Source organism: Osmerus mordax, chromosome 22 (genome assembly GCF_038355195.1).
Source record: "Osmerus mordax isolate fOsmMor3 chromosome 22, fOsmMor3.pri, whole genome shotgun sequence".
Classification (NCBI taxonomy): domain Eukaryota; kingdom Metazoa; phylum Chordata; class Actinopteri; order Osmeriformes; family Osmeridae; genus Osmerus; species Osmerus mordax.
Genome location: NC_090071.1, coordinates 1750109 through 1775205, shown reverse-complemented (window position 1 = coordinate 1775205; position 25097 = coordinate 1750109). Strand labels below are relative to the sequence as shown.

At 47.2% G+C, this 25097-nt stretch overlaps 2 protein-coding genes across 4 annotated transcripts in view; both read left to right on the top strand.

The window, feature by feature from the left end:
• LOC136965782 (peripheral plasma membrane protein CASK) overlaps positions 1 to 15813 on the top strand; it is a 36536-nt gene extending 20723 nt beyond the window's left edge. Inside the window, exons 11-26 of one of the 3 annotated variants that reach the window (XM_067260006.1) lie at positions 3569 to 3690; positions 3873 to 3950; positions 4234 to 4314; positions 5675 to 5942; positions 6421 to 6506; positions 6749 to 6817; positions 6957 to 7025; positions 7384 to 7419; positions 7985 to 8023; positions 8711 to 8907; positions 9574 to 9689; positions 10888 to 10968; positions 11835 to 11915; positions 12064 to 12266; positions 12371 to 12454; positions 13134 to 15813. In XM_067260006.1, coding sequence (XP_067116107.1) covers positions 3569 to 3690; positions 3873 to 3950; positions 4234 to 4314; positions 5675 to 5942; positions 6421 to 6506; positions 6749 to 6817; positions 6957 to 7025; positions 7384 to 7419; positions 7985 to 8023; positions 8711 to 8907; positions 9574 to 9689; positions 10888 to 10968; positions 11835 to 11915; positions 12064 to 12266; positions 12371 to 12454; positions 13134 to 13310 — 1787 coding nt within the window. In that variant the 3' untranslated portion in view covers positions 13311 to 15813. The remainder of the gene's footprint in view (positions 1 to 3568; positions 3691 to 3872; positions 3951 to 4233; positions 4315 to 5674; positions 5943 to 6420; positions 6507 to 6748; positions 6818 to 6956; positions 7026 to 7383; positions 7420 to 7984; positions 8024 to 8710; positions 8908 to 9573; positions 9690 to 10887; positions 10969 to 11834; positions 11916 to 12063; positions 12267 to 12370; positions 12455 to 13133) is intronic. The other 2 variants (XM_067260005.1, XM_067260004.1) reach the window with 2 other exon arrangements.
• A 6882-nt stretch (positions 15814 to 22695) lies between these two features.
• nr0b1 (nuclear receptor subfamily 0, group B, member 1) lies at positions 22696 to 23846 on the top strand. The gene is made up of 2 exons (XM_067260678.1): positions 22696 to 23248; positions 23480 to 23846. The coding sequence occupies exons 1-2, from the start codon at positions 22696 to 22698 to the stop codon at positions 23719 to 23721; spliced, it is 795 nt and encodes a 264-aa protein (XP_067116779.1). The 3' UTR covers positions 23722 to 23846.
• Positions 23847 to 25097: the final 1251 nt, after the last annotated feature.

The window sequence follows — 25097 nt, the reverse complement described above, 5'->3', positions numbered from 1 at the left end:
GGAAACAGAGAGACAGAAAGACAGAGAGTGAGGAAACAGAGAAGAGACGGAGAGAGAGAGTGAGGAGACAGAGAAGGAGAGAGGGAGAGAAAGGGAGACAGAGTGAGGAAACAGAGAGAGACAGAAACAGAGAGAGAGATTGTAAGTGGGTCTGGGGGCAAGTAGACCTAACCTTCTGCACTGCACTCAACCATGTAATAAAGCTACAAGCTTGCAGCACAAGATCATTTCAAAATGGACTCAACAGTCTTTTACACAGACATGGCTGCGTTCGCTTCTTTTCTTTTTCCCCTCTTTATCTTCCGTCTCCTTGTGTTGCTTTTACAAACGTTTTTTTTTTTTTTTTGCAATTTCTCGCTTCTCTTCTTCCTTTCTTTCACCCACTCTCTCTCCGCCTTGGTTCCCCTACCTCATCTGTCTCTCTCTGGTTCCCCTACCTCATCTGTCTCTCTCTGGTTCCCCTACCTCCTTTGTCTCTCTGGTTCCCCTACCTCATCTGTCTCTCTCTGGTTCCCCTACCTCATCTGTCTCTCTCCGCCTTGGTTCCCCTACCTCATCTGTCTCTCTCTGGTTCCCCTACCTCATCTGTCTCTCTCTGGTTCCCCTACCTCATCTGTCTCTCTCCCTCTTTCTCTCTGGTTCCCCTACCTCATTTGTCTCCTTCTCTGTGGTTCCCCTACCTCATTTGTGTCTCTTTCTCTCTGGTTCCCCTACCTAATCTCTCTCCCTCTCTTTTTTCTCTCTATTTCTCTCTGGGTCTCTCCTACCTAATGTCTCTCTCTCATCTCTCTCTCTCCTCTCTCTGTTTTACTGGGTCTCCTACCTAATGTCTCTCTCTCTCTCTGGTTCTGTTCTATTGCTGGGCCTATCTAGGACTGCTAGCTGCTGAAAGTAGGTATCCCCCTCGCTGTCACCCGACAGTGTGACATCATCATGACGTCATCCCTGCCTATTACGTCCCCCCCCCCTCCAGCCTGCTCATGGACCCCTTGTGGATGTGGCTCGGTCTCCATACTCTAAAACAGATTCCTCCCCTCTTCACCTCCCCCATGTCGCCTTCGGATCGGTCATGTCATGCCCCCCCTCCCCCCTCTCAAGGAGGACGAACTGAACTGATCGCCACGCACGTTCCCTTCGGTGCGTTCTATCCTCTCACTCCATGTACACTTGGTGTGTAAAGTCCCATCGCGGCAAAACGGCAATGTTTGATCCTGAACGTAGCATGGTCAGAGATGGGATTTGAAGACGTGTTTCTTGGTCGGCTGGATGGTGTACCTCGCCCCGTGAAACGGCTCCCTAAAACGCTGTTTTGAAACCGCTTTAAATCACACCCTCAGAGAATGTTGAATGAAAACGCTGCGAGCAGGTTGCCCTAGAAACGGCTGGCTGTGTCCAGTCTGCCAGACCCCGTTGTTCCTGCAAAACTAAGGATGTCAAGATAACTGTCATTGGATGTTTCTACAAATGTCTCTAACAAAAATAATGTATATTATTTAGGACATAAAAAGAGCTGGACTTTTATGTAGGACCAAATTATGGATATTGAAAAATGAATAGGCTCATTCATTAAGTGCACACCTTCATGCATAAATGACACATGGAATGCTAAATAAAATGGCAAAATAAATGTACTTTATTATTTGGCATTTAATTTATTCAGTTATTCAGTATGAAAATGAAATTTGTCAATCAAACATTAGTAGCCTACTAATGTTTGATAAATAGGCGCTGGCGGTCGTTAACACACATTTAGCAATTCAAACGTTTTCCTTTGTGTTCGCCTGTTATCGGTGGAAAGAAACACAAGTTTAACCATTTGCACGACGGACGTGAATAGCAGATGCAATCAGGCGAACAATTGTCAGTGTAGGTGTCCTTGACGTCATCCTTTGTCAAGCTGCTATTCAGTGTAGAGTCGTGCATAAACGATATAGATTTGTTAGCCGCTAGGTTAAGCGCAAACATGTTCCAAATTGTTGGTGGCACACGAGTTGACATATGTCTCCGATGAAGTGGCTAATTGATCCAAATGTTCATGTTAAAGCATGCTTTTGCTCGACGGAGAAATCTCCGTCAACTACCACCAACTTTCCGCCAAAACAAACTCACTATTGCGGACAGTCCAGCCACCACGAAGCATAGTCGCGCCAGTTTGACTGTAACGTCTGAATGTCCGCTTCCACTGTTACTCACCTCCCATTCGTTCATATTATATAAGATAAGAAATATGGTAAGAAATATAAATAATTCAAAGTCAGCTATTTATTTTTTGCCTGTCCTTAAAATCATTAAAATAATTTTGTATGACGCCTCAATGCAACTTAATGTAGGCCTATTGCTATTGAATTAGTGGATGCATAATTATTTAAAGTTACCCCAGCTTTTTTGTAATTCATCACTCATTAGTCTGTTTATTTAAACTTTAATGTGTGCATGAATTGAATTATTTATAAATATGGCATGTTTGGTCTTTCATAGACCTACAGCATATGTAATGCATTTTAGACAAGACAACATTTGGGGTATTTTCAAACAACATCTGACTTTGATTTTGCTTTGGACTCTGATTAAGTCTTATCTCAGAACCCAGAAGTCTGTTTCTCTCTCTCTCTCTCTTAGTCAGAACATCAGGGGGGAAATCACTGATTCTCCGGGGCAGAATCTAGCGGGGCCGGCTTAACTTCAAGCCCTGCTTTTATTTTTATTTTTTTGAAAGAAGTGTTGAATGGTTTACGTGACGCGCGCGCTTTGTAAATCACCGCTCGCGGCAACACGATTCCTCAAAAGATACCGGGAGAGAGAGAACGTGTGATGCCCGTTCAAAACATTTACACACAATCCACCCCTGCCTGACTTACTCTAAAGAATGATTTGTGGGACTCTGACTAACTCATCGTTTGTGTCATATCCATACGTGCGCTTTTGATGTGGTGCTTAAATGCGACTGTCTCTAATCTCTCATATTGATGGGCTGTTACCCTTGTTGTCTCTCCGTTGGTTTCGCTGCATGTGCTGGCGATGCAGCAGGTACTCTGAGCTGTTACGAATACTGTCTGTTCTGTTGACCGTGTTGTTTGCGTGTGAATGTGTGTGTGTGCATTTTCAGTGTGCGTGTGTTCACATGGGTGCGTGTACAAGTGTGCATTTCAGTATGTGTGGACACGTGCATTTAGTGTGTGTGAATATGTGTGTATTTTCAGTGTGTCTGCGTCCGTGATTGTATGCATTTACTGTGTGTGTGTGTCTGTCAGTTGGGTCTGTGTGAGTGCATGTGTCAGTGACTGTCAATTTTTTTGATTGTATGCATAACTATTTGGGTGTACATGTGTATGTACGTATTTATTTCGGTGATGATAAACTAAGTTACTTGCAAAGATGTTATTTTGATTAAGTGGCTAAATGAATATAAACAGCCTGAATGGGTGTGTTGTGTCTCTGTTTGTAAATATTTAAAGTGTCAGTATGTATATAGTTATATAAAGTGTCACTGTGTGTGTGTGTGTGTGTGTGTGTGTGTGTGTGCGTGCATAACCTGTGTGTGTGTGTGTGTGTGTGTGTGTCTCCATAGGGGCAGTGTCTCAGGTGCTGGACAGTCTAGAGGAGATCCATGCGCTGACCGACTGCAGTGAGAAAGATCTGGATTTCCTACACAGTGTCTTCCAGGACCAGCACCTGCACACACTGCTGGACGTGAGTGACACACACACACACACACACCAGCTGCAGTTACACAGCACCTCCACTGGGAGGCGACTGGAGCTTCACAAACAGCACGTCAAGCTTCCCAAGCAGACACAGAAGGAGGTCCTAGGAGCTGGAACTGTCAGCCTTGAGACTGATTTGGATCCATTGTGTGTGTGTGTGTGTTTCAGCTCTATGATAAGATCAACTCCAGGTCGTCCCCACAGATCAGGAACCCTCCCAGCGACGGAGTCCAGAGAGCCAAAGAGGTGAGAGCTGTGGGAGGGGGGTGCGGGGAGGGTGGTGGGGGGAGGGCGGTGGGGGGAGGGCGGTGGGGGGAGGGCGGTGGGGGGAGGAGGGCCAAGCTGTGTGGGACAGCTTCAGGGTCTAATATGCTGGAGAACACTGTCTCTGTCTTTCACACAGTTATCTCTCTGTCTCACTGTCTGGGTCTCTCTCTCTCTTTGTCTCTGTGCCTGTCTGGGTCTCTCTCTCTCTTTGTCTCTGTGCCTGTCTTTTTCACCCTTTCTCTCTCCCCCTCTCCCTCCCCAGGTACTGGAGACCATCTCATGTTACCCAGAGAACATGGAGGCAAAGGAGCTGAGGAGGATCTTGACACAACCCCACTTCATGGTACACACACACACACATCTCACACACACACACACACACATCTCACACACACACACACTAACCACACACACCTCCACCTCACACACACACACACACATCTCACACACACACACACACACACACACACATCACATACACACACACACATCTCACACACACACACACACATCACACACACACACACACACACACATCTCACACACACACACACACACACACATCTCACACACACACACACACACATCTCACACACACACATCTCACACACACACATCTCACACACACACAAACCACACACACCTCCACCTCCCACACACACACCTGCAGGCATGTTCAGTCCTTTCACAGCAAAGCTCCCTCTACCTTGACAAAGCTGCTTAGCATCTTAACATGTCCAGAACTGACCACCTTGGAGAGAGGAGGGAGGGGAGGGGAGGGGGAGAGAGGGAGAGAGAGATGAGGTCACAGGAAGGGAGGGAGAGCTGTCCAGTGTGTCCTCGTGTCCCAGGAGCAGGCAGGAGGTGGGAGAGACGTCAGGAGAGGAGGAATGAAAGATCTCTGGTAAGGGACGGGACTGACTGGGAGATCAGAGTGACTGAATTCAACAAAATCCTTTTTTTTCTGATGGAAATCTGATCTGTGTTTTTGCCTGAAGCTTGTGAATGTAAATATCACACTCTTCTTTGCGAATGGTGTGAAGACAATCGTAGGGAAGAATTTGTAGGAAAGCAGGGAGAGAGTGTGGGAGGAGGAAACCAGTCTTCTGTGTCTCTTGTCTAGTGTTGACACTTTCTACGAAGGGATTGTTGAACACTTGACTGCCACCAAAATGACTTCCCACCCTAGCTAGCTTCGCCTGGAGAGGGAAAACCCTCTTACCAGTTCCTGTCTAGACACTTCAATGTTCCATACTTGAATCCAGCAACGTTTTCAATCCTTTTGTGTTTTGTTCGTAGGAAGACAAATTGTCCATTTAAAACTGGTAAGGTATTGTAGTGTAAATGACGTTGTATTTGACCCAGTTGGAGTTGTGAGGAAGTTTACAGTCTTGTGGTCTGCTGTGCTGCCGTCACAATCAGTGGTGGCAGAAAGAGGATTAGTGTAAGCCTAGCTCTCTGTCTAATGACCTCCCATGACTTCACACCCACAAACACACCCACACCAACACGCCCAAACACCCCCCCACACACACACACACACACCACCACACACACACAACTCTCTAAACCTGTCTCACTGATGAAGTACCCTTTCACTCTATAGTACTGTACTCTAAACATATTTGTATATATTGTGTGTCTGTCTGTGTGTGTCTCTGTGTGTGTGTGTGTGTGTCTCTCTCTCTGTGTGTGTGTCCCAGGCCTTGCTGCAGACCCACGATGTAGTGGCCCATGAGGTGTACAGCGACGAGGCCCTGAGAGTGACCCCGCCCCCCACCTCGCCCTACCTGAACGGAGACTCCCCTGAGAGCACCAGCGGAGACATGGACCTGGAGAACGTGACCCGTGTGCGCCTCGTGCAGTTCCAGAAGAACACAGACGAGCCCATGGGCATCACGCTCAAGATGAACGAGCTCAACCACTGCATCGTGGCCCGCATCATGCACGGAGGCATGATCCACAGACAAGGTGCACACACACACACACACACGCGTGTGGAGAGGGAGAGAGACAGGTCATACTTGACCCCAAACATAGCAATTTCTACACACACACACACACACACACGTGTATCTGTCCAAGTGTATAGAGAGAGAGAGAGAGAGAGAGAGAGAGAGAGAGAGAGAGAGAGAGAGAGAGAGAGAGAGAGAGAACATGTGGAGACAGAACATGTGGAGACAGAGAGTGTGAGATCTCAGCTCCATTTACATTTAGTCATTTAGCAGACGCTTTTATCCACAGCGACTTAGTCAGTACAGGGACATTCCCCCCGAGGCAAGTAGGGTGAAGTGCCTTGCCCAAGGACACAACGTCATTTGGCACGGCCATAATCGAACCAGCAACCTTCGGATTACTGGCACAGTTTGCTAACCGCACAGCCACCTGACACCCCCACTACTCCACCCACTGCCGTTCCTCACACACACTCTCCCCCCCCCCTCCTCAGGAACGCTGCACGTGGGAGACGAGATCCGGGAGATCAACGGCATCAGCGTAGCCAATCAGACGGTGGAGCAGCTTCAGAAGATGCTGGTGCGTCAGCCAATCACATTTTCTCATGTCTGTTGCTGTCCAATGAGAGCGTCGGATTCTAGATTGCCTTCCTATCGGCTTCCATAAGTTACGCTACATCCGATTGTCTGTTCCCTCATTGCGACTTCCTGGTGTGCACCATGTGACTTCCTGGTGTGCACCATGTGACTTCCTGGTGTGCACCATTTGACTTCCTGGTGTGTACCATGTGACTTCCTGGTGTTCTGTTTTCTGCCCCACAGAGAGAGATGAGAGGAAGCATCACTTTCAAGATCGTACCGAGTTACAGGTCACAGTCCATGTCCTGTGAGGTGAGGAACACGCACACACGCACGCACACACACACTTATATTCTTCAATGGATTTTCAGATTGCTTTAGAATGTTCGGCTCAGCTGACTCAAGATGACTCAAGTTTTTATTTCTCCACTCTTTACGTTTCTAATTGCAGAAAGAGTCACCTGACTTGTCCAGACAGTCGCCAGCCAATGGCCACGCCAGCGTCACCAGCTCAATCTTGGTAAGGGTTGTTGGGTTGTTTATCAGTACTTGAGTTTTCTTGTTGATTTTCTGTACTGCTCTCCCATTGGTCAGACCAGGGGCCAGTTGCATACATTTAGTTTTGGCCTTAGACGGTCTTAAATGATCAGGTTAGACTAGTGTAGATACGCCTGTTACATAAATATTAAGACTGACTTAATTAGCAGTAGGAAAGTTAATACACCTATAAATCTAGTGACACCAGCGAAGTGTCTTATTTCACCCATAATGCATTGCGCAACTGGAGATCTCAGTCAGTCTTCCATTAGACACTCATAGGGAAGCTTTATGCAACAGGAAACTGGTCCTAGTTTTCAAACAGTCTTGTTGTTCCCCAGGATCTGCCGTCAACCATCCAGCCTAAAGGACGACAGGTGAGGACCCCACCCCCTGCTCCCTCCCTCCCTCCCTCCTCCTTCCACCGTTTGGCTACGACTGGGTGTCCCTCTCTCCACTTCCATCATGTCCTTGAGAGTGTTTGTGTGTGAGAAAAGGACAGGGAGGGAGGTAGATAGAGGGGGAGATGGAGGGAGGTAGAGAGGGAGGTAGAGTGTGTGTGTGTGAGAAAGAGAGGGGGAGAGTATGAGAGGAAGTGTATGTGAGAGAAAGAGAGGGGGAGAGTGTGAGAGGAAGTGTGTGTGTGTGTGCGCGCCAGTGTTTTACAACGTGTGTATTTCTCCGTCTGTGGACAGTGGTCCTTCATCTTCTCCAGCATGTCACACCAGCCCCGCCTCTTCCCTCGACCAATGACCTCTGCCCTGTGATCTGTGATGTCACCCCCCTCCCTCCCTCCCACACACACACACACACACACACACTTTCACCAGCAGCACCCCAGCTCTGGCTGCCCCCCCCTGCCTCCCCCTCCCCTCTCCTCTGTCAATGTCCTGTCTGTTTTCTACTGCATGATGTGTGTGTGTGATGCTTCCAACCCTTTAGATCTCCAGACCTCCTATCAAGGACAAAATGTCCATCAAGGTAAGACCCCCCCAAATGGACCCCCTCCCCCCCAGTAGTAGTAGCCCCCCCCCCCCTCCCCCATCACTGTGGTCGTGGGTGGAGTTCATGCTAGCCAGGCCTCGACTCTTCAAGCTACGCGACGCATCACACTCGTTTGTGACGAGTCTCGTTTTGTTGCGGGTCGCCACGACGGGCCCCAAACCCCCACCGTGTTTTAAATGGTAGCTCTCTCGCTTGCTCTCGCTCTTTCTCTCTCTCTCTCTCTCTCGTGCTCTCTCTCTCTGTCGTGCTCTCTCTCTCTCTCGTGCTCTCTTGCTCTCTCTCTCTCTCACTCTTGCTCTCTCTCTCTCTTGCTCTCTCTTGCTCTCTGTCTCTCTCTCTCTAACAGTTTTGCTGTCTTCTTCCATTTCCTTTGCATCTGTGCTTCTTGTTTGCTGATGGCAGCGGTCCATGTTCAGCCATTTGACCAGTTCCAGGCTTTGAGTATCTCTCATCAGCCACCTGACCAACCACAGCTGTCACTGTTTCCTCTCATATTAGCTCCTTGACCAATCATTGCACCCCCCCCCTTAACTCAAATCAACAGTTCAACCAATCACAATCCCTGTACCCCCTCCCATCCCCATCCCCCAAAACCCGACTCAACCAACCTTGCTACTCTCCCCCCCCCCCCCCCCCCCCCCCCCGCACCCCCTCCCCTCCCAGATCTACGTGCGTGCCCAGTTTGAGTACGACCCCGCCAAGGACGACCTCATCCCCTGCAAGGAGGCAGGCATCCGTTTCCGGGTGGGCGACATCATCCAGATCATCTCCAAGGACGACCACAACTGGTGGCAGGGGAAGCTGGAGAACACCAAGAACGGCACGGCCGGACTCATCCCCTCCCCAGAGCTGCAGGAGTGGTGAGGAGAGAGCACACACACACACACACACACACGAACACGCTCACTCAAATGCACACTCACACACACATAAATGTCTTTAGTCAGAGCCCCAGTAATGCAGGAGGCCTGTAAGGGGCAGACGCCTCTCTGCTCCAGTGTGAAAGGCTGTAATGAGGGCCTTGAGTGTCGCACTGACTGACCTGACTAAACCCTGCCCTGGGCTCTCCTGCCCTGGGCTCTCCTGCCCTGGGCTCTCCTGCCCTGGGCTCTCCTGTCCTGGGCTCTCCTGTCCTGGGCTCTCCTGTCCTGGGCTCTCCTGTCCTGGGCTCTCCTGCCCTGGGCTCTCCTGCCCTGGGCTCTCCTGCCCTGGGCTCTCCTGTCCTGGGCTCTCCTGCCCTGGGCTCTCCTGTCCTGGGCTCTCCTGCCCTGGGCTCTCCTGTCCTGGGCTCTCCTGTCCTGGGCTCTCCTGCCCTGGGCTCTCCTGCCCTGGGCTCTCCTGCCCTGGGCTCTCCTGCCCTGGGCTCTCCTGCCCTGGGCTCTCCTGTCCTGGGCTCTCCTATCAGGACTCACAGCTTCAAATGTAGTCAGAGCTGAAGGCAGGATTTTTCTCTGTGTGTTAATGCTGCTCTGTGTGTGTGTGTGTGTGTGTGTGTTAATGCTGCTGTGTGTGTGTTTTCTCTGCAGGCGAGTGGCGTGTATAGCCATGGAGAAGACCAAACAGGAGCAGCAGGCCAGCTGTACCTGGTTTGGAAAGAAGAAGAAACAGTACAAAGACAAGTATCTGGCCAAGCACAACGCAGGTACACACACACACACACACACACACACAACCAAAGCTTAAGTATACTCTGGCTCTGCCAATCTTTGGTGGGAAACATTAACATGTATGTTCCCATTGTCAAACAAAGGTGCACTAGCAGTATGTCGCTAATGCTGTTTTCACACCAAACGCGAAGGGAATTATTCGCTTTTATTTAAAAGAAAAGACGCGAATAGTAAGTGAGGTGTGTTTGCTGTGGGACGTGTGTGTGATTACAGAGAGGAGAATTAGGAGGTGTTGGACATGCCTGACCTCGTCAGGTCCTTAGCCTAGCTTTACGCTCTGGTTAGTGGGTTGGATTAGCGCATTAGCTTGGTTCCCAGGTCAGATTATCAGTCTGAGGCTGACCCAGAATCTAGGCTAACGCGCTAAGATAGCCGTTTATATTAGCTAATCGACTCAGAGATGCTAAGTTGCTAGGCTAACACATTCCAGACGCTACACGCGCTGCACACACTCTGACAAACTGATATAGTCGTCTTGTAAAAACGGTTGTGATGTGACCGTGTTGTGTGTCCTGTAAGATGACCGTCTCCACGTTTCTCTTTAACAAACTACAAGTGCTTAGGATGTAAACAAAACCCGCGTTTTACAGCGTGCTAGCTGTGTTCCTGTCTGTCTGTGCCAATGTTTCTAACACATGCTTGTTCCAGACCAGACCTCGCCTCTCCTCTCTCCCTGCCAGCTCCTCTCTAACACGTCTGCTAGATGTTGACTAAACGTTACCTGTCTAACCCTGCTGGGATTGAAAATCCCTCAGTCCTGCCAGAGAAATGTTTAAATATCGATTTTGTTGAGTCTCTTTTTTTCCGTTTCTGTTACGATGTCCTATATTAACCCTTCCCCTCCCCTCCCTCTGTCCATTTTTCATGCTGTCTCTTACCCAAATGGCTTGGCTGCATGTAAGTAACTCCTACAGTCGCTCTCCCGTGCCTCTGTGTGTTGTGCCTCTCTTTACGTCTAGATTTAGGTTTTGCTGATGTAAGATTGTTGCAGTTAGTTTCTGTAGCCAGGCATTCCGTACAAAATAACTTATTTTGGTATCTTCTTTTGGGGGGGAAAAATAATACTTTGTCCTCCAGTATTTCCTGCGAGCATCGCATCGCATCCCTCCCACCCTCCCTATGACCTGTGCCTGGCGTACTCAGAAGACTCAAACTTCTTCTCCTTTTCTCCAGTTTTCGACCAACTAGACCTGGTCACGTATGAGGAGGTGGTGAAGTTGCCAGCATTCAAGAGGAAAACCCTGGTGCTGTTGGGTATGTAGTCTCCCCACCTCCCTCTCTCCATCTCCCCACCTCCCTCTCCCCACCTCCATCTCCCCACCTCCCTCTCTCCATCTCCCCACCTCCCTCTCCCCACCTCCATCTCCCCACCTCCCTCTCCCCACCTCCCTCTCCCCACCTCCCTCTCCCCACCTCCCCCCACCTCCCCCCACCTCCCTCCACCTCCCTCTCCCCACCTCCCTCTCCCCACCTCCCTCTCCCCACCTCCCTCTCCCCACCTCCATCTCCCCACCTCCCTCTCCCCACCTCCCTCTCCCCACCTCCCCCTACCTCCCTCTCCCCACCTCCCTCTCCCCACCTCCCCCTACCTCCCTCCCCCTACCTCCCTCTCCCCACCTCCCTCTCCCCACCTCCCTCTCCTCACCTCCCCCTACCTCCCTCTCCCCACCTCTCCCCACCTCCCCCTACCTCCCTCTCCCCACCTCCCCCTACCTCCCTCTCCCCACCTCCCCCTACCTCCCTCTCCCCACCTCCCTCCCCCTACCTCCCTCTCCCCACTTCCCTCTCCCCACCTCCCTCTCCCCACCTCCATCTCCCCACCTCCCCCTACCTCCCTCTCCCCACGCTCTGCACCTCGGTTCAGCGGTAGAAACAGCAGGGTGGCCCACAGGCTGCTTAACAGATCCCCTCTCTCCCACAGCATGCAGAATGGGAAGGGGGGTCACACGTACAGGCGTGTTTAAAAAAAATCTACAATGCGCTTTGTCAAGTCTGCTTGTCGCACAGGGACACTTTGCATCAACCCTCACAAATGACCTCTCTTCTCTCTCTCTCTCCCTCTCTCTCTCCCTCCCTCTCTCTCCCTCTCTCTCTCCCCCTCTCCCTCTCTTTCCCTCCAGGAGCCCATGGAGTTGGCAGGAGACACATTAAGAACACACTCATCACCAAGCACCCAGACCGCTTTGCCTACCCCATCCCGCGTAAGACACCAAACCACACACACACACACACACACACACACACTCAACACGCACACCACACACACACAAACACCTTCTCCACAACCTGTCCCAAGATCACAGCACTTTCAAATCACCCTCGCCAATGTTTCTCTCTCCTCCCCCCCAGACACCACTCGGCCGCCCAAGAAAGATGAGGAGAACGGGAAGAACTACTACTTTGTGTCCCATGACCAGATGATGCAGGACATCAGCAACAACGACTACCTGGAGTACGGCAGCCACGAGGACGCCATGTACGGCACCCGGCTGGAGACCATCCGCCAGATCCACGCCCAGGGCATGATCTCCATCTTGGATGTGGAGCCCCAGGTGGGTGCAGGGGCGGGGGGACCGCTTCCTTGCTGTGGTCTGGAGGGTGTGTTAGGTTTGTATCCCGGCTCAGCTCACACGCGTCTCCTCTCTCTCTCTTCCAGGCCCTGAAGATCCTGAGGACGGCGGAGTTCGCTCCGTACGTGGTGTTCATCGCCGCGCCGACCATCACCCCCGGGATGAACGAGGTCAGAGACCAACCCAACACTCACTCCCCCGCTCCTCTCTCTCCTCCTCCTCTCTCTCCTCCCCTCGCGTGCGCTCACTTTTCAGAAACACCATTCACTCATCTACTCTGTTTGAACTGTCCGTGTGGTGGCTTGCTGGTGGTTGGCTGTGCTGTGTGTGTATTCCACTGCACGTGGCTCTGTGTGTGTATTCCACTGCACGTGGCTCTGTGTGTATATTCCACTGCACGTGGCTCTGTGTGTGTATTCCACTGCACGTGGCTCTGTGTGTGCTTGCATGTTGATTCTCTCTGGCATGCCCTCTCTCATTGCTCTCAAGCTTCCAAAATGGTGCAGGAAACTGCCTGTAAGTACTGGACCCACCTGTATAGGCCCTGTAGATTAGCACAGGCGTGCGTGTACATGTGTTTACATTCACCTCGTGTTTCCAGCGTTGTATCCAGTGTTGGTGTGCACCTGTTGATGGGTTGAACGAGTCCCCTTAGTTAGGATCATGTAGGCTTTGTTGTGGCAGTACTAGTGTGTGTGTGTGTGTGGATGTTACCTGCACAGGTGTGTGGTTGTGCCTCCTTCCCCCCAACATCCCCCAACCTCACCTCCTTGGGCGACATCCTCACTTTGGTTCTTTTTCTCTTTTCTACCCCTCCCTCTTTTCTCTCGTTCTCTCTCCCCCCTCCAGGATGACTCCCTCCAGAGGCTCCAGAAGGAGTCCGAGACTCTGCAGAAGACCTACGCCCACTACTTCGACCAGACCATCATCAACAACGAGATCGACGACACCATCCGTCACCTGGAGGAGGCAGTGGACCTGGTCTGCACCACCGCCCAGTGGGTCCCCGTGTCCTGGGTCTACTAACGCCCCCGCCCCCCACCCCACCCCCCGCCCCCGACCCCCAAACCACTCCTGAACTTCAATCATCGTTATCCTTTCTGTTTTCGGGGGAGCGGGAACCATTCCTGTGAACTTCTTTGTGTCTTGAAAAATAAGAAGAACTAGATGAAGAAGATACGGCCTCGGCAAACCTACTTCCTCCCTCGAGACTTCAGCCATTCCTCCCCCTGCCTCCCCCCTTCCAACTGCCTCCACGGCACATCATAGTGTGTGTGTGTGTGTGTATATATATATATACATATATATATATAATAGAAAATAATGAATATGGTCATGTCCTTATAGTCGAAGACAGGAGGGGTGATATTGTAGACATTTTATACTTTTTGTTTTTTGTAATCGTTTGAGAGACTGAGTCTCGTAGATGCGATAGTGAGCATGGGTGGAGAGACAGTGGGGTCCGTCCGGGTGTCTGTGTGTGTGTGTTTACCTCCTACTGCATTTCCTGTGGTCCCGTGCCCTTTGACCCCCTAATCACCTACTTTCTCTCTATCCCTCCTTACGTGATCCTTCTTTCTATCTATCTCTTTCCCCTTCTTCTTTTCTCTCCCTCGCTTTCTCTCTCCCTCTTTTCTCTCGAACTGTCTGAGACTTTTCGAATCAGAATGGCGACGTACTTCCAAGGACAGTTTCACACCTGTCGTTTGTCGTAGTGGCAACAAATGCACAAGTTGATGGATAAGCACAGAAAACTCGACAGCGACTCCCCCCCCCCCCCCCCCTCCTCCATATTTATTACAGCACCCTTGTTTATACCTGTCAATCAATTGTTGTTGAAGGAGCATACATGTACCCTAGCTGAGAACCCTGGGTGACAAACCTGGCCCCCAGGTTCTCCAGAAGAGGCTCTGCGTATCCAACCTTGTCCTCTAGTACCGTACTGTGTGCCCTCCCTGGTTCTGTAGCCCTGCTCTATTTGTTTACATATCAGTTTGCACAAAGGACTATGTAGAGGACACTTCCTGTCTCCTCTCACTCTCTCTCCACCCATCTGTCTCTCTCTTTCTCTTGTTGCTGTTCTCTTACTGCGCCTCTCTCTGCCTTTTATTTCTCTCTGTCTTTCTATCTCTGTCTTTCTCTGTCTGTCTTTCTCTGTCTTTCTCTTTGTTTTAACCCCCCCACCACCACCACCACACCCCAGCTAAGATCTTTCCATGTGTCTGACGTGAGTTGTGACTCACAGACGTGGACATGTGTCCAGTGCATGTTCATCGATGACGAAAGCACTGACGAGGACACCAGGCAACCTGGGTCTTGGGACTGGAGCATATACGAAAAAAATAATAATGATAAAAAAAAGAAAATAATAATAATATGTGAAAAGAAAACAGCTAAGAAAGACTTGATCGATAGCGTGCTGGGGAGTAGAAGACTGTCCCAGCTATGCACACCCCCAGCGCCAACGACAGATCTCCTCGTTGGAACATTTCTATCAAGCCCCGCCCCCTTCCTACACTCCTTAATAGTGAGATGTGTCTGTGAATCATCCTCATTTGATTGGTCGTGGGGAACATCGGCGCGGGTGGGGATGTGAAGTAGGACAATCCAATTCTGGTGCCACCGGTCCAGACCAGCGTCGTCCTACGAGAGTATTACTGTTTTCAGTTTCAACGGAAGGAGTTGGGTCCATGCAGATTTTTATTGTGTGTAAATGTTTCAATGGTGCGTACGTCATACGAGTGATTACGAAGAGCCAGTGTGTGTATAATAATCCTTAAAAAGAGCTCATAATGTGACATGAAATGAACATGATACTTTAGGTGAGGGGGGGGATATGACTTAGCCACCTCCCTGTCGTAAGCAGGACGTGAAGTCGGTCTTAAACAGGCGTCTCAACTGGAGCGGCAAAAATGTGTTGTCACTGCTCGCGGCAGCACAGCGTGAGGTTAATGTCATGATGCCTTGAGTAAAGTGTTACCATTTAAAAGTCCTGTGTAAATTTCCTCTGCAAATGACAAAAGCAGCTCTTCGGTATGAAATGTTCTTTTGTTCTCATTTTTTAAAAATATATTTCCTTTTAAGTGTTGACAAAGTACACCGCCTCTTGATTCTCTCTTTTGAAGATGACGTTGACTCCTGAAGGTGTGAGGGTGCGTGAGGGTTGTGGTTGGTGCCACGGTACGAGAACGTGCATGTGTTTAGTTTCCTCTAAGATGCCGTTTTCTCAAAAGCCAGCAGATGGCAGTAACTTCACAATTGCAATATTAGGCCCAGATCATGATTAGTGACCAACACAGGACTACGATTTGGGGGTTAGTGATTATGTTAGGGGCTAGTATGTACTGTTCATAGTCACATCCCAAATTATCAAATCAATACCATTCCAGATGGCCTTTATTTGTCAATGGTGTATTTAGTTTGTACAATACTGTAACTATGGTACCATCTCTGCCGACATGTTGTTGACAGCGCTAACAGACCCTGGTAGTAATTCATTAAGTTAGAATAAACAGGTTTGTTTCTGATATTTTTTTTGGTATGTATGCTTTATTGCGAGATAGTTGCAGTATTAGAGGGACATGAAATGAAAAGGAGGGGGCGGGGGGGGGGGGGCATGTAGGAAATGGCCCCAGCTGGAATCGAACCCAGACCCCTGCAGTAAATCCTTAGGCTACACCCTCTTACCTGGTGAGCCATCGATCAAGAGGGTTTTAATATTTTGGGATTTCTGGCTCACATTTCATGGAGATGAAGATAATTAAAGAGAGACTACCATCCGGAAGGGGGTTGTGGATTTTGGATTAAGGGCTGTCTGCATAGCGGCCTTGTGGAGGATATTCTCATGTTTATGCTCAAACTCAAGTACGCACAAGTCATTAGATGGGATTTGAGTAAATAAAACATAGTTTGGAGAATATATTACATCGCGCCTCGAGCAATTCGTGTTCAATTGAAACAATCGTGATCGCTACAATCGTCATCGACGTGGTGGGTTGTCACGGCTCCTTGATCTGTCGATTTCTGTCAGTCAACTTGAGTTGTCATTTATTATTGGTAAGACCTGACTGGGTGCATGTTGGGCAGGATTTCTGCCTTATTTTACGCTCAGATTCTGAAAACTCATGGATTTAAAAAAACTTTTGGACCTTTAAAGTCAGAAATATATAACAAGCTTTGGGACACCTGAAACAGGAAAGGAAAAAAGTGCTTTCTACTGACCAAGTAGAAATGTTATCTCAATACTCGGACAAGGATTTGTGTGCGTACTTTGCCTCGGATGAAAGTCTAGACCAGTGGTTCTCAACCCTGGTCCTCAAGAACCCCCTGTCCTGCATGTTTTAGATGTTTCCCTGCTCCAACATATATAATTCAAATGAATGGTCATAAGCAGGCTTCTACAGAGCTGGATAATGACCCATTCATTTGAACCAAGTGTGTTGGAGCAGGGAAACATCTAAAACATTCAGGACAGGGGGTACTTGAGGACCAGGGTTGAGAACCACTGGTCTAGATTATGTGCAGGTAACGACTGATGTTAAACCACCACGCTTTGTGAACATCTATACCTGTACCGAACAATTCTGAAACCAATGATTCCATTACTCCCCAACATATTACCCCTTTATAAGAATCAAAAGGGCAGTAGAATATGGAGGGTTTTAAACACCCAATAAAGTAAATGTTGGTATTGAATTGAAGGCTAGGTTACTGTGCCCCTGGTAGTCTTCATGATTCTGTTAAAAGTTCAAAAGGAAGAAAAGGGTGGAATATTGGCTGTATCCTGTTATACAACAAGAATCCGCTACATAGAAATATAAAGAAAGCATATATGTAGTCAATAACGGTGTCAAGGCTCATTTCTATCCAAAGGTAGGTTGTTACTGAGAGAGAGTCCACAAAAGGAGACTTTGCGACATGAACAAGAATGCTGGAAAGTAATTAAGGTACAATGTGCATTCAAGAGCAGGGTGGCCCAGGTGGTATTGGGATCAAGACTGAAGACATTTTGACTAAAGGCCTTTTTCCTTTTTTTTTTTTTAAGCCTTGCAGTGTGTTTACAAAGCAGTCGTTTCGAGAAGTAAACTGTTTTGTCCTAATACCCATATTAGTTAATGTGCCAGAAAGAGATTTTTTATGTCCCAATACATGGTACTGTACGGCAGTGGCGATTTTAGACCCATTTTTAGGGGTGCTCAAGCACCCTTAAATTTCATCTCAGCACCCATAATTTTTTTTTAATATATATTGTTTATTATCATTTGATGCTGGTAGTTCATGAAGAAAGGGACATCCTTAGTTTTTTCATTCATTCAATATTTTGCATAATTTACATTTAGTCATTTAGCAGACGCTCTTATCCAGAGCGACTTACAGTAAGTACAGGGACATTCCCCCGAGGCAAGTAGGGTGAAGTGCCTTGCCCAAGGACACATTTTTCCCGGCCGTAATTGAACCGGCAACCTTCTGATTACCAGCCGATTCCTTAACCGCTCAGCCACCTGAATCCCCGCATAAGAATACATAAATGTATTAATCGTTATTCAGTGAAATAAGGGATTTATATTAGCAAGAGGGTTTAGCACTATTTACAATGCACTGTATTCATGTCACATTTTAATTGGGGGCTGAGCACCCCTAAAGGTGTGATCCTAGAATCGCCGCTGCTCTACGGTATGCAAACAATTCCAAGCCGTCTTACACATCCGGCTGGACTTCGCAGCACTTTGATTCTGACTCACACTCTGGCTGCGGTAGAGGTGGAGACAGCGATGATGGAACGATGCGTGACAGTTCGAGACTCTTATATTTTAAGTAGTCTAGCCCATTTGTATGCATGCAGCAATAGGCTACTTTGTAAGGGCAGCTGCAGTAAACGTTAAAGTAGGCCTATGCGAATTGGGACACAGCTAAGTTTGTTATCTCACCTTCTCAGTTACACCTGTTCTCACCATGGCATACATCTTTGGACCCATAATTCAACATTTTATGCAAACAAGAACCACACCCCTCTTACCTGTGAAGGTAACACAAGAGAACGCTGTTCACCGTGGCTCAATAAAAGGTGACAAAAGGGACATGAATCAAACTGAAAGCTAATTTGAAACCTTCCCCCAAACACGGTGGCACATTTCAGCCGTCTCTCAATTAGGCTACAGCTCAGCGGGACATAAATTAATATGTCAAAATGTTGACTCAGACCCTGCGGCGAAGGCTGTTTCCATCAGTTTTCTGGAGTGGACTGGTGTTGGTTGACTGATGTTCCAACTCCGAGGAGGAGCGTAGCAGGTTCGACTGCCAGGGTGGATACCAGCTGGAACTGGTAGCCTAGGTACCGTACGGGGCTATTCTACGGTCCTCCCCCGAGAGTAAATCAACTGCAGCTGGTGGCAGGACTGTATGTAGGTCAGAAAGCACGGAACTGAAAAGCAATTGCTACTTTTGCGATTGATTGAAAACAAAAATAACTTTGCCAGTCCAGAAAAATCCTGGATGTTTGCAAGTTGCGCACATTCCCAGGTAGGCTATCAGGGTGAGAGGCAGCATCATATGAAGGATTTGAAAAGAAAAGGTTGTGAATTATTTAGCTGGCCTTGACAATCTATTGCCCAATTGTATTCTCTCCCCAGTCTAATTAACCGCAGGTGGTTTGATCTTGGGGTGTGTGCCTTACAACAGAAGCGTTCACAAGGACAGCCCTATGGCCTCACACAGTCCCTGTTTAAGACTGGACTGCTCCAAGGTTAGCTAAATGTTTATATAATTAGACTGTTTTCATATAGTGTCGTGCACAAAGTTAATTCGTTCATTCTGTTTTTAAATGTTTTCGTCTGTCGGTCGTTTTCAACATGTCCGTTCATCTCACCACTGCTAGCTGTGTGCCATCACATTACATTACATTTAGTCATTTAGCAGACGCTCTTATTCAGAGCGACTTACAGAAAGTACAGGGACATTCTCCCCGAGGCAAGTAGGGTGAAGTGCCTTGCCCAAGGACACAGCGTCAGTTGGCATGACCGGGAATCGAACTGGCAACCTTCGGATTACTAGCCCGATTCCCTCACCGCTCAGCCACCTGACATCCACGCTCCACCATCACGCTCGAGCTTCATGAAGTAGCAGTTTGATTCTCGTGGTTGTGTCATGACTGCGGACACGAGAGCTGCTACTGTACAGTACGATCTCCAGCCTGCACGGCCATCAGCCTCTTACAAAAGGCTTTTGTAGTGTATTTGTGTGTGAATGAGAGAGAGACACACACACACACACACACAGACAGACAGTGTCACAAATGAAATTATTAATTTTTTCATCAGTACACTGAGATACTCTGGCCTCAATGAAGTTGATTCAATTTGTGTTTTCATGAACAAGAAATACATCTTAGAAAGTAAAACAGACCTACAAAACATTCTGCATATAAAACGTCTCCATACTTACCAACTCTCAATTCATGATTTGGTCAAATAATAAGAGAAAGGATGTAACGACAGCCTGAGAAACTCGTACAAAGACGAACGTCAGAATATTTTCCTCCACCATCACTCCTAAAGAATGACAGAAGTCCTTGAGAAAAAGACACTGTTGCTATCTCTCTGAGTCTCTTGCGTCATCTAAATCATTCAGCCAGTACTGTCAAACAACAGTATTAATAAGTGAATTCCCCTAACGCATATGGTTACTGTGTACCTGCTTAAAACGTTTCCAAGAATCATTGAATATCTTGGATACACACAGTAATTGGAGAGTAATTTTGACTAGGTTCTCAATCTGAAGTTGGTCAGTGATTTCAATTGCATCATGATCATTGTATCCTTAGGTTGTTCATAGAGAATGTTTCTGAGATTGGTGCAAAAAAGACTTGTTCACATCATCAGAACTGGCAACAGCTACTAACTACACTCAATTCAGTCAGGAGTCATCTTTCATATTAAAAAAAATATATATATTTTTTGGACTGCTTGAGGTTCTAATTTACCTGGCGCCTCTCAAACCTTGAGGTCAAAACTCAGGCTGTGAAAACTTGCACGGAGACATTTTTGATTATAGATTAAATACTTGAAGTCCATCCAGCTATAACTCCTGTGCTAATATTAGAACGCGGTTGGAAGCTTTGTGTGGTTCTGAGCACTAGGCTTGTCTATGTATCTATACTACATGTATTTTGTTTGGACAGACATCAAAATAAACATTAGGGAAGGTATTAACATTACGAAAGAGAAGCATTTACTGTTCCACTTAGTTTTCTGCAAATGCAGGCAGTATTGTGGGTTAAATTGTCTACTAGGCTCTTTTTGAGACAAAAGCACTGCCTCTTCTAAAAGCAAGAGCTATTTCAAACTAGGGGAAAGTCTATAAATGCTGAAGACATCTTCAAGGCCAGAACTTGCCCATGGGACTGTGTAAAAAAATAAATAAAATAATAATATCCTGAGAAGATGTCTGCTCAGAATGCAAGCCTGTAACGTAGCCTCTTGTACACACTGAATACTTTTCCTTTCTCGTTGAGCCGTGGAACATTAACGCCACCTGTCCTTTAACATACGTGACCCTGAGCAGAAGCTGGTAAGAATGAACAAGCCACAAAGGAAGAGTAGTGTGAAGAGAGGCCTTTTAAAATCGTTGTTTAACCAGCCTTGTCCTCGAACATGTGCTTTCAAATAGATCAATTGGAATAGCTCTTCTCTGTTTTTGTGGGTGTGTTTAAAAAATAAATAAAAAAATTACTCTGAAATTTAGGTTCAGGGAAAGGCGTAGCAGTCGCCATTATATTTGAAACATATTTTTCTTTGTTTTGTATTTCTGGGGGGACAGCATTGGTGCTGATGCAACTGAGATGTTTAGTGGTCATTTTTTAAATTAAATCAGTTGGCGCACACTACTTACGCTGAGAATGTATAGTGAGTTCAGGACAACATAAATGCTATGTAGACCATAGCCTACATTTGCTCCCAAGGTGATCCAAAAAAACGCCATTAGTCTTCTGTGTGTCTCATTGAGGTTTTAAAGCTTACATTGCTTCACCAATTGGAGTTATTAGCATATAACATATCAAGGCCGTGGCCATGGAGTCAACATTGGGGGGGACGAAATTTGCTGGGGAGTCTGAGGGTCCCCCCCTGAAAACCTTTGGGCAGGGGCGTAGCCAAGACATTATTTCTGGGGGGGGGGCCAGCTCTGGCCAGTGTTTTATTGGGGGGGGGGGGCACTTGATTGTCAAAATCTACTATTTTAAAACTCACACACTGCATCACTCAGAGCAGCAGTTTTCTAACGGTATCCAGTGGTTAGCTGCTAGTCTCCATTGAAGCGCTGTCAGAATGCAGGTACGTTGGTTTGTGTCTTGCGCTGTTGATGGGGACGTGGCCCAACATGTTGCGAATATGGGGCTTGTAGCATAAGTGACAAATGCCAATACAAGACGACTTTATAAAAAAAGTCGTCACCGTCCGGGTGACGATTTTTTTTTTTTCTCTGACCAATTGGTGGCCGTGGCCCCCCCTGGCCACCAAGTGGCTACGCCCCTGCCTTTGGGTTGCCTGTCGTAGCACATTTATATTTTTATATCAATATATACATTTTTTCATGTCACGTGGGGGGCGCACGAGCATAAAATAAATAAATAAAAATCTCTGCGCTGCGAAGCGGTTTTCTCTTTTCTATCATTTCACTGTGTGGGGAATTGGCAAATTGGCGCCCCCTTCAGGCAGCTGCAGGCACCCCTGCTTGCTGAGAAGGTGCCGTGCACAGAAGCTGTGTGAAAAAAGGGGAGGGGACAGACAGCTCACCTGACTGGGTCTCCCAAATGGAACGGACAAGGGGGGGGAGTATTGCACTGTATAGTGCAATACTCTAAATTAGTGGGCTAAAGTCAGTTGCACCTCGACTTTCTTCCAAATAACGCACATTTCATTCATAATATTATAAATATAGGCCTAAAGTTCCTGCACATTTTTGTTTTTTTTTATTGTGTGAAAAAAAAGAAAAGAAGAAGAGGAGAAACGAGAAAAAGATAAAGGTATGCAAATATGTCTCTGTATGATTATTACGGTATCCATGTCATGAATGAAGGGCTAATGTTAATTGGTGGGTATAGGCTAACTCTTACGTTTGCGTGCGAAGGGCGTCTCGCCCTGGGTGTAATTCAATGTAGAACCGCCACTGATTGGGGGGGATATTTTATGATTACGGCCCTGTAACGTCCAATCAAAGTTTCTAGGCCAATCACACACCTGGCCTCTTACACCATTTTAAGGCATCTAGCTCCCTCTAGGCGCGCGAGTGTGCGCGATTGTCCATAACTGGAGTCGTCCTCCAGATATTACATGTGCTACAGAAGTTGTTCGAGGAATTGAACAAAAAAGCCGAACCGTTTTCTTTGTGTTGATTGCCTTCTTCTGGAGCCGTCGGCATGGCTTGCTCTGCCAGCTGCCAGTGCAGTGGCGCGAGGGGACAGAAAAGCATCCTTTACAGCATTTTGAGAGAAAACGACCAGCCGACACAACGTTCGCTCAGGCGCCAAAGGTTCGACGTCCCGCAGGAGCGAGCTTGTTCGTGCGGATTTAATAAAACAGCGGTACTGCGTGCTCCGCTGGTAACATCCAAAGCTACTTCCGCGGTGCTTTTAAAGACGCTGAGATTTGTAAAAAATGTACCTTGTTTTCGGGAACTACCGGCGAAGGACCAACTTCAGCTTGTGCGCAACAGCTGGGCACCCTTGCTGGTTTTGGGTATGGCGCAAGACGCGGTCGATTTCGAAACCGTGGAGACGTCTGAACCCAGCATGCTGCAGAAGATTTTAACCAACTGTCAGAACAAACAGGAAACTTCAAATGGTCACAATGGCCAAGGCGTTTCTCTCGTAGATGTCCAAGGAATCCAAATGTTTTTGAGTAAATGCTGGGGACTCAACATCAGCACCAAAGAATATGCATATTTAAAAGGCGTTATTCTCTTCAATCCAGGTTTGTCTTTTAGCCTAAATATTTCTGTCTTGTTAGATTGGAACTCCTACGAATGTGTAATAAAAATGCGTTCGCCATTCCGGTCAAACGTAACCACTCTTATTAATACCAAGGGGGATAAAGGCAAATGTAAAACTAGCACGAAAAAAATGTAAACACATTACTAAACTGGGAACAATATTGAAATATTTGGTTGAAGACTGATTTTATAGATTGCTCTTTCCTCTTTAGAAATCGCGGAACTGCAGAGTCAACGATACATCTTGTCACTACAGCGGGAAGCATACAAAGCTCTACACGAATATGTAAAAATGATTTACCAGGGAGACTATGTTCGGTTCGCCAAACTCTACATCGCAATCTCCATGTTGCAATCCATCAACGCACAGATTGTGGCCAGCCTTTTCTTCGGTTCCGTCATCGGAAATGCAAGCATTGACGATCTTTTGCTGGAGATGTTTTATCAAAAATAATCAGTTTAAAGTGTAAACCTGGAGTTCAAAACAAAAAGGGATTTCATCAACATAGACTCGTGCGTGCAGGGTTTGCATTAAAAAAATCTTAGAACACTTAGAATATTGGTACGTATTTCTCATATGCAGATTTTTTTTTCACAGGTACACTTGCACTTATAGCAGTTCATGTTGTTTAATTGTAAACTTGTTTAACTACATGCTCTTATGGTTCTTCCCTTTGGCACTTACTTTGGTTGTTCACAATGTGTGCTTCAAGTTTTGGCTACTCGCAATGTTTTGTGGCTATCTCGTTGTTATGATCAGTAACCTCTGCACTTTGTAAAGCTCTCTCTTGGAAGTCGCTTTGGATAAAAGCGTCTGCTAAATGAATAAATGTAAATGTAAGAAGGGTGGCTTATTTATTGCTCTGTTGTCTTATGTTTGTGTGAATTAAGCGTGGTTGTATGTGGACGAGACACATTTTCCAACTTCCTGTACTATGTGTGAATTAAAACGCAAGCCATTGGGGGACTAGAACTTGTTTAATAGGATGTCGTATTATTTCAAGGTGATTTTAATTGGAAGGTAAACAATTTATGATTAAAGGAACATTACTGCGTTTGACCTGAAGAGGGCATGCACCCATGAAATCAAGACCTCTACGGTAAGCCACATAGCTGGTCAAAAGATAAAGATTATTACTGCTCACAATCACGTCAAATGAGTTTCACAATTGAAACATGCGCAGATTTCCATCTCAGCACCCCTAAAAATAATAATAATAAAAAATATTTAATATTATTTGATGCTGGTAGTTCATGAAGAAAGGGACATCCTTAGTTTTTTTTATTCATTCAATATTTAATTGAAACTTTTGCAAGGCACTGTATTTATGTCACATTCTCATTGGGGGCTGAGCACCCCTAAAGGTCTGATCTTAGAATCGCCCCTGCCATATCCCTCTCCATCTGCGTTGCCATAGGAATAAGCAGGGAAGGGATTGTAGGAAAAGTAGATGTGCTTCTCTATTGAGTGTCCATGAGTTATTGGGGCATCTGCAGTCCACCTGACTCACTCATCAACCTGCAAACAGGAAATAAGTTTTGAATCGCTGTTGGCTGCTCCGGTTGTCCTGCTGTTTCCTTGACTGAACAAGCGGGTTATTCCCAGAGTGTGAATTATACAATGACAATCGGGGGGGGGGGGGTCAACTTCTTCTCCAGGGCGTGTATCGACCCCTCCGACCTGTTGTTTTTACCTCTTTTGGGGGGGGTCAAAGTCTTAATTAGGGGGTCAACCCCCCCCCCCAAGCCCCCCCCCTAATTGGAACCCTGGTTATGCCACCGACTCATGTAGTACCTGTGTTGGAGCGGCATGATCGCTTTGCTGCAGTG

What these genes read in the sequence shown, in the direction of transcription:
- nr0b1 (XM_067260678.1), top strand. Translation starts at nt 22,696, where the DNA reads ATGGCTTGCTCTGCCAGCTGCCAGTGCAGTGGCGCGAGGGGACAGAAA. An exon ending in CGTTATTCTCTTCAATCCAG is followed by an intron (nt 23,249 to 23,479) that starts GTTTGTCTTTTA and finishes TTTCCTCTTTAG; the next exon opens with AAATCGCGGAACTGCAGAGT.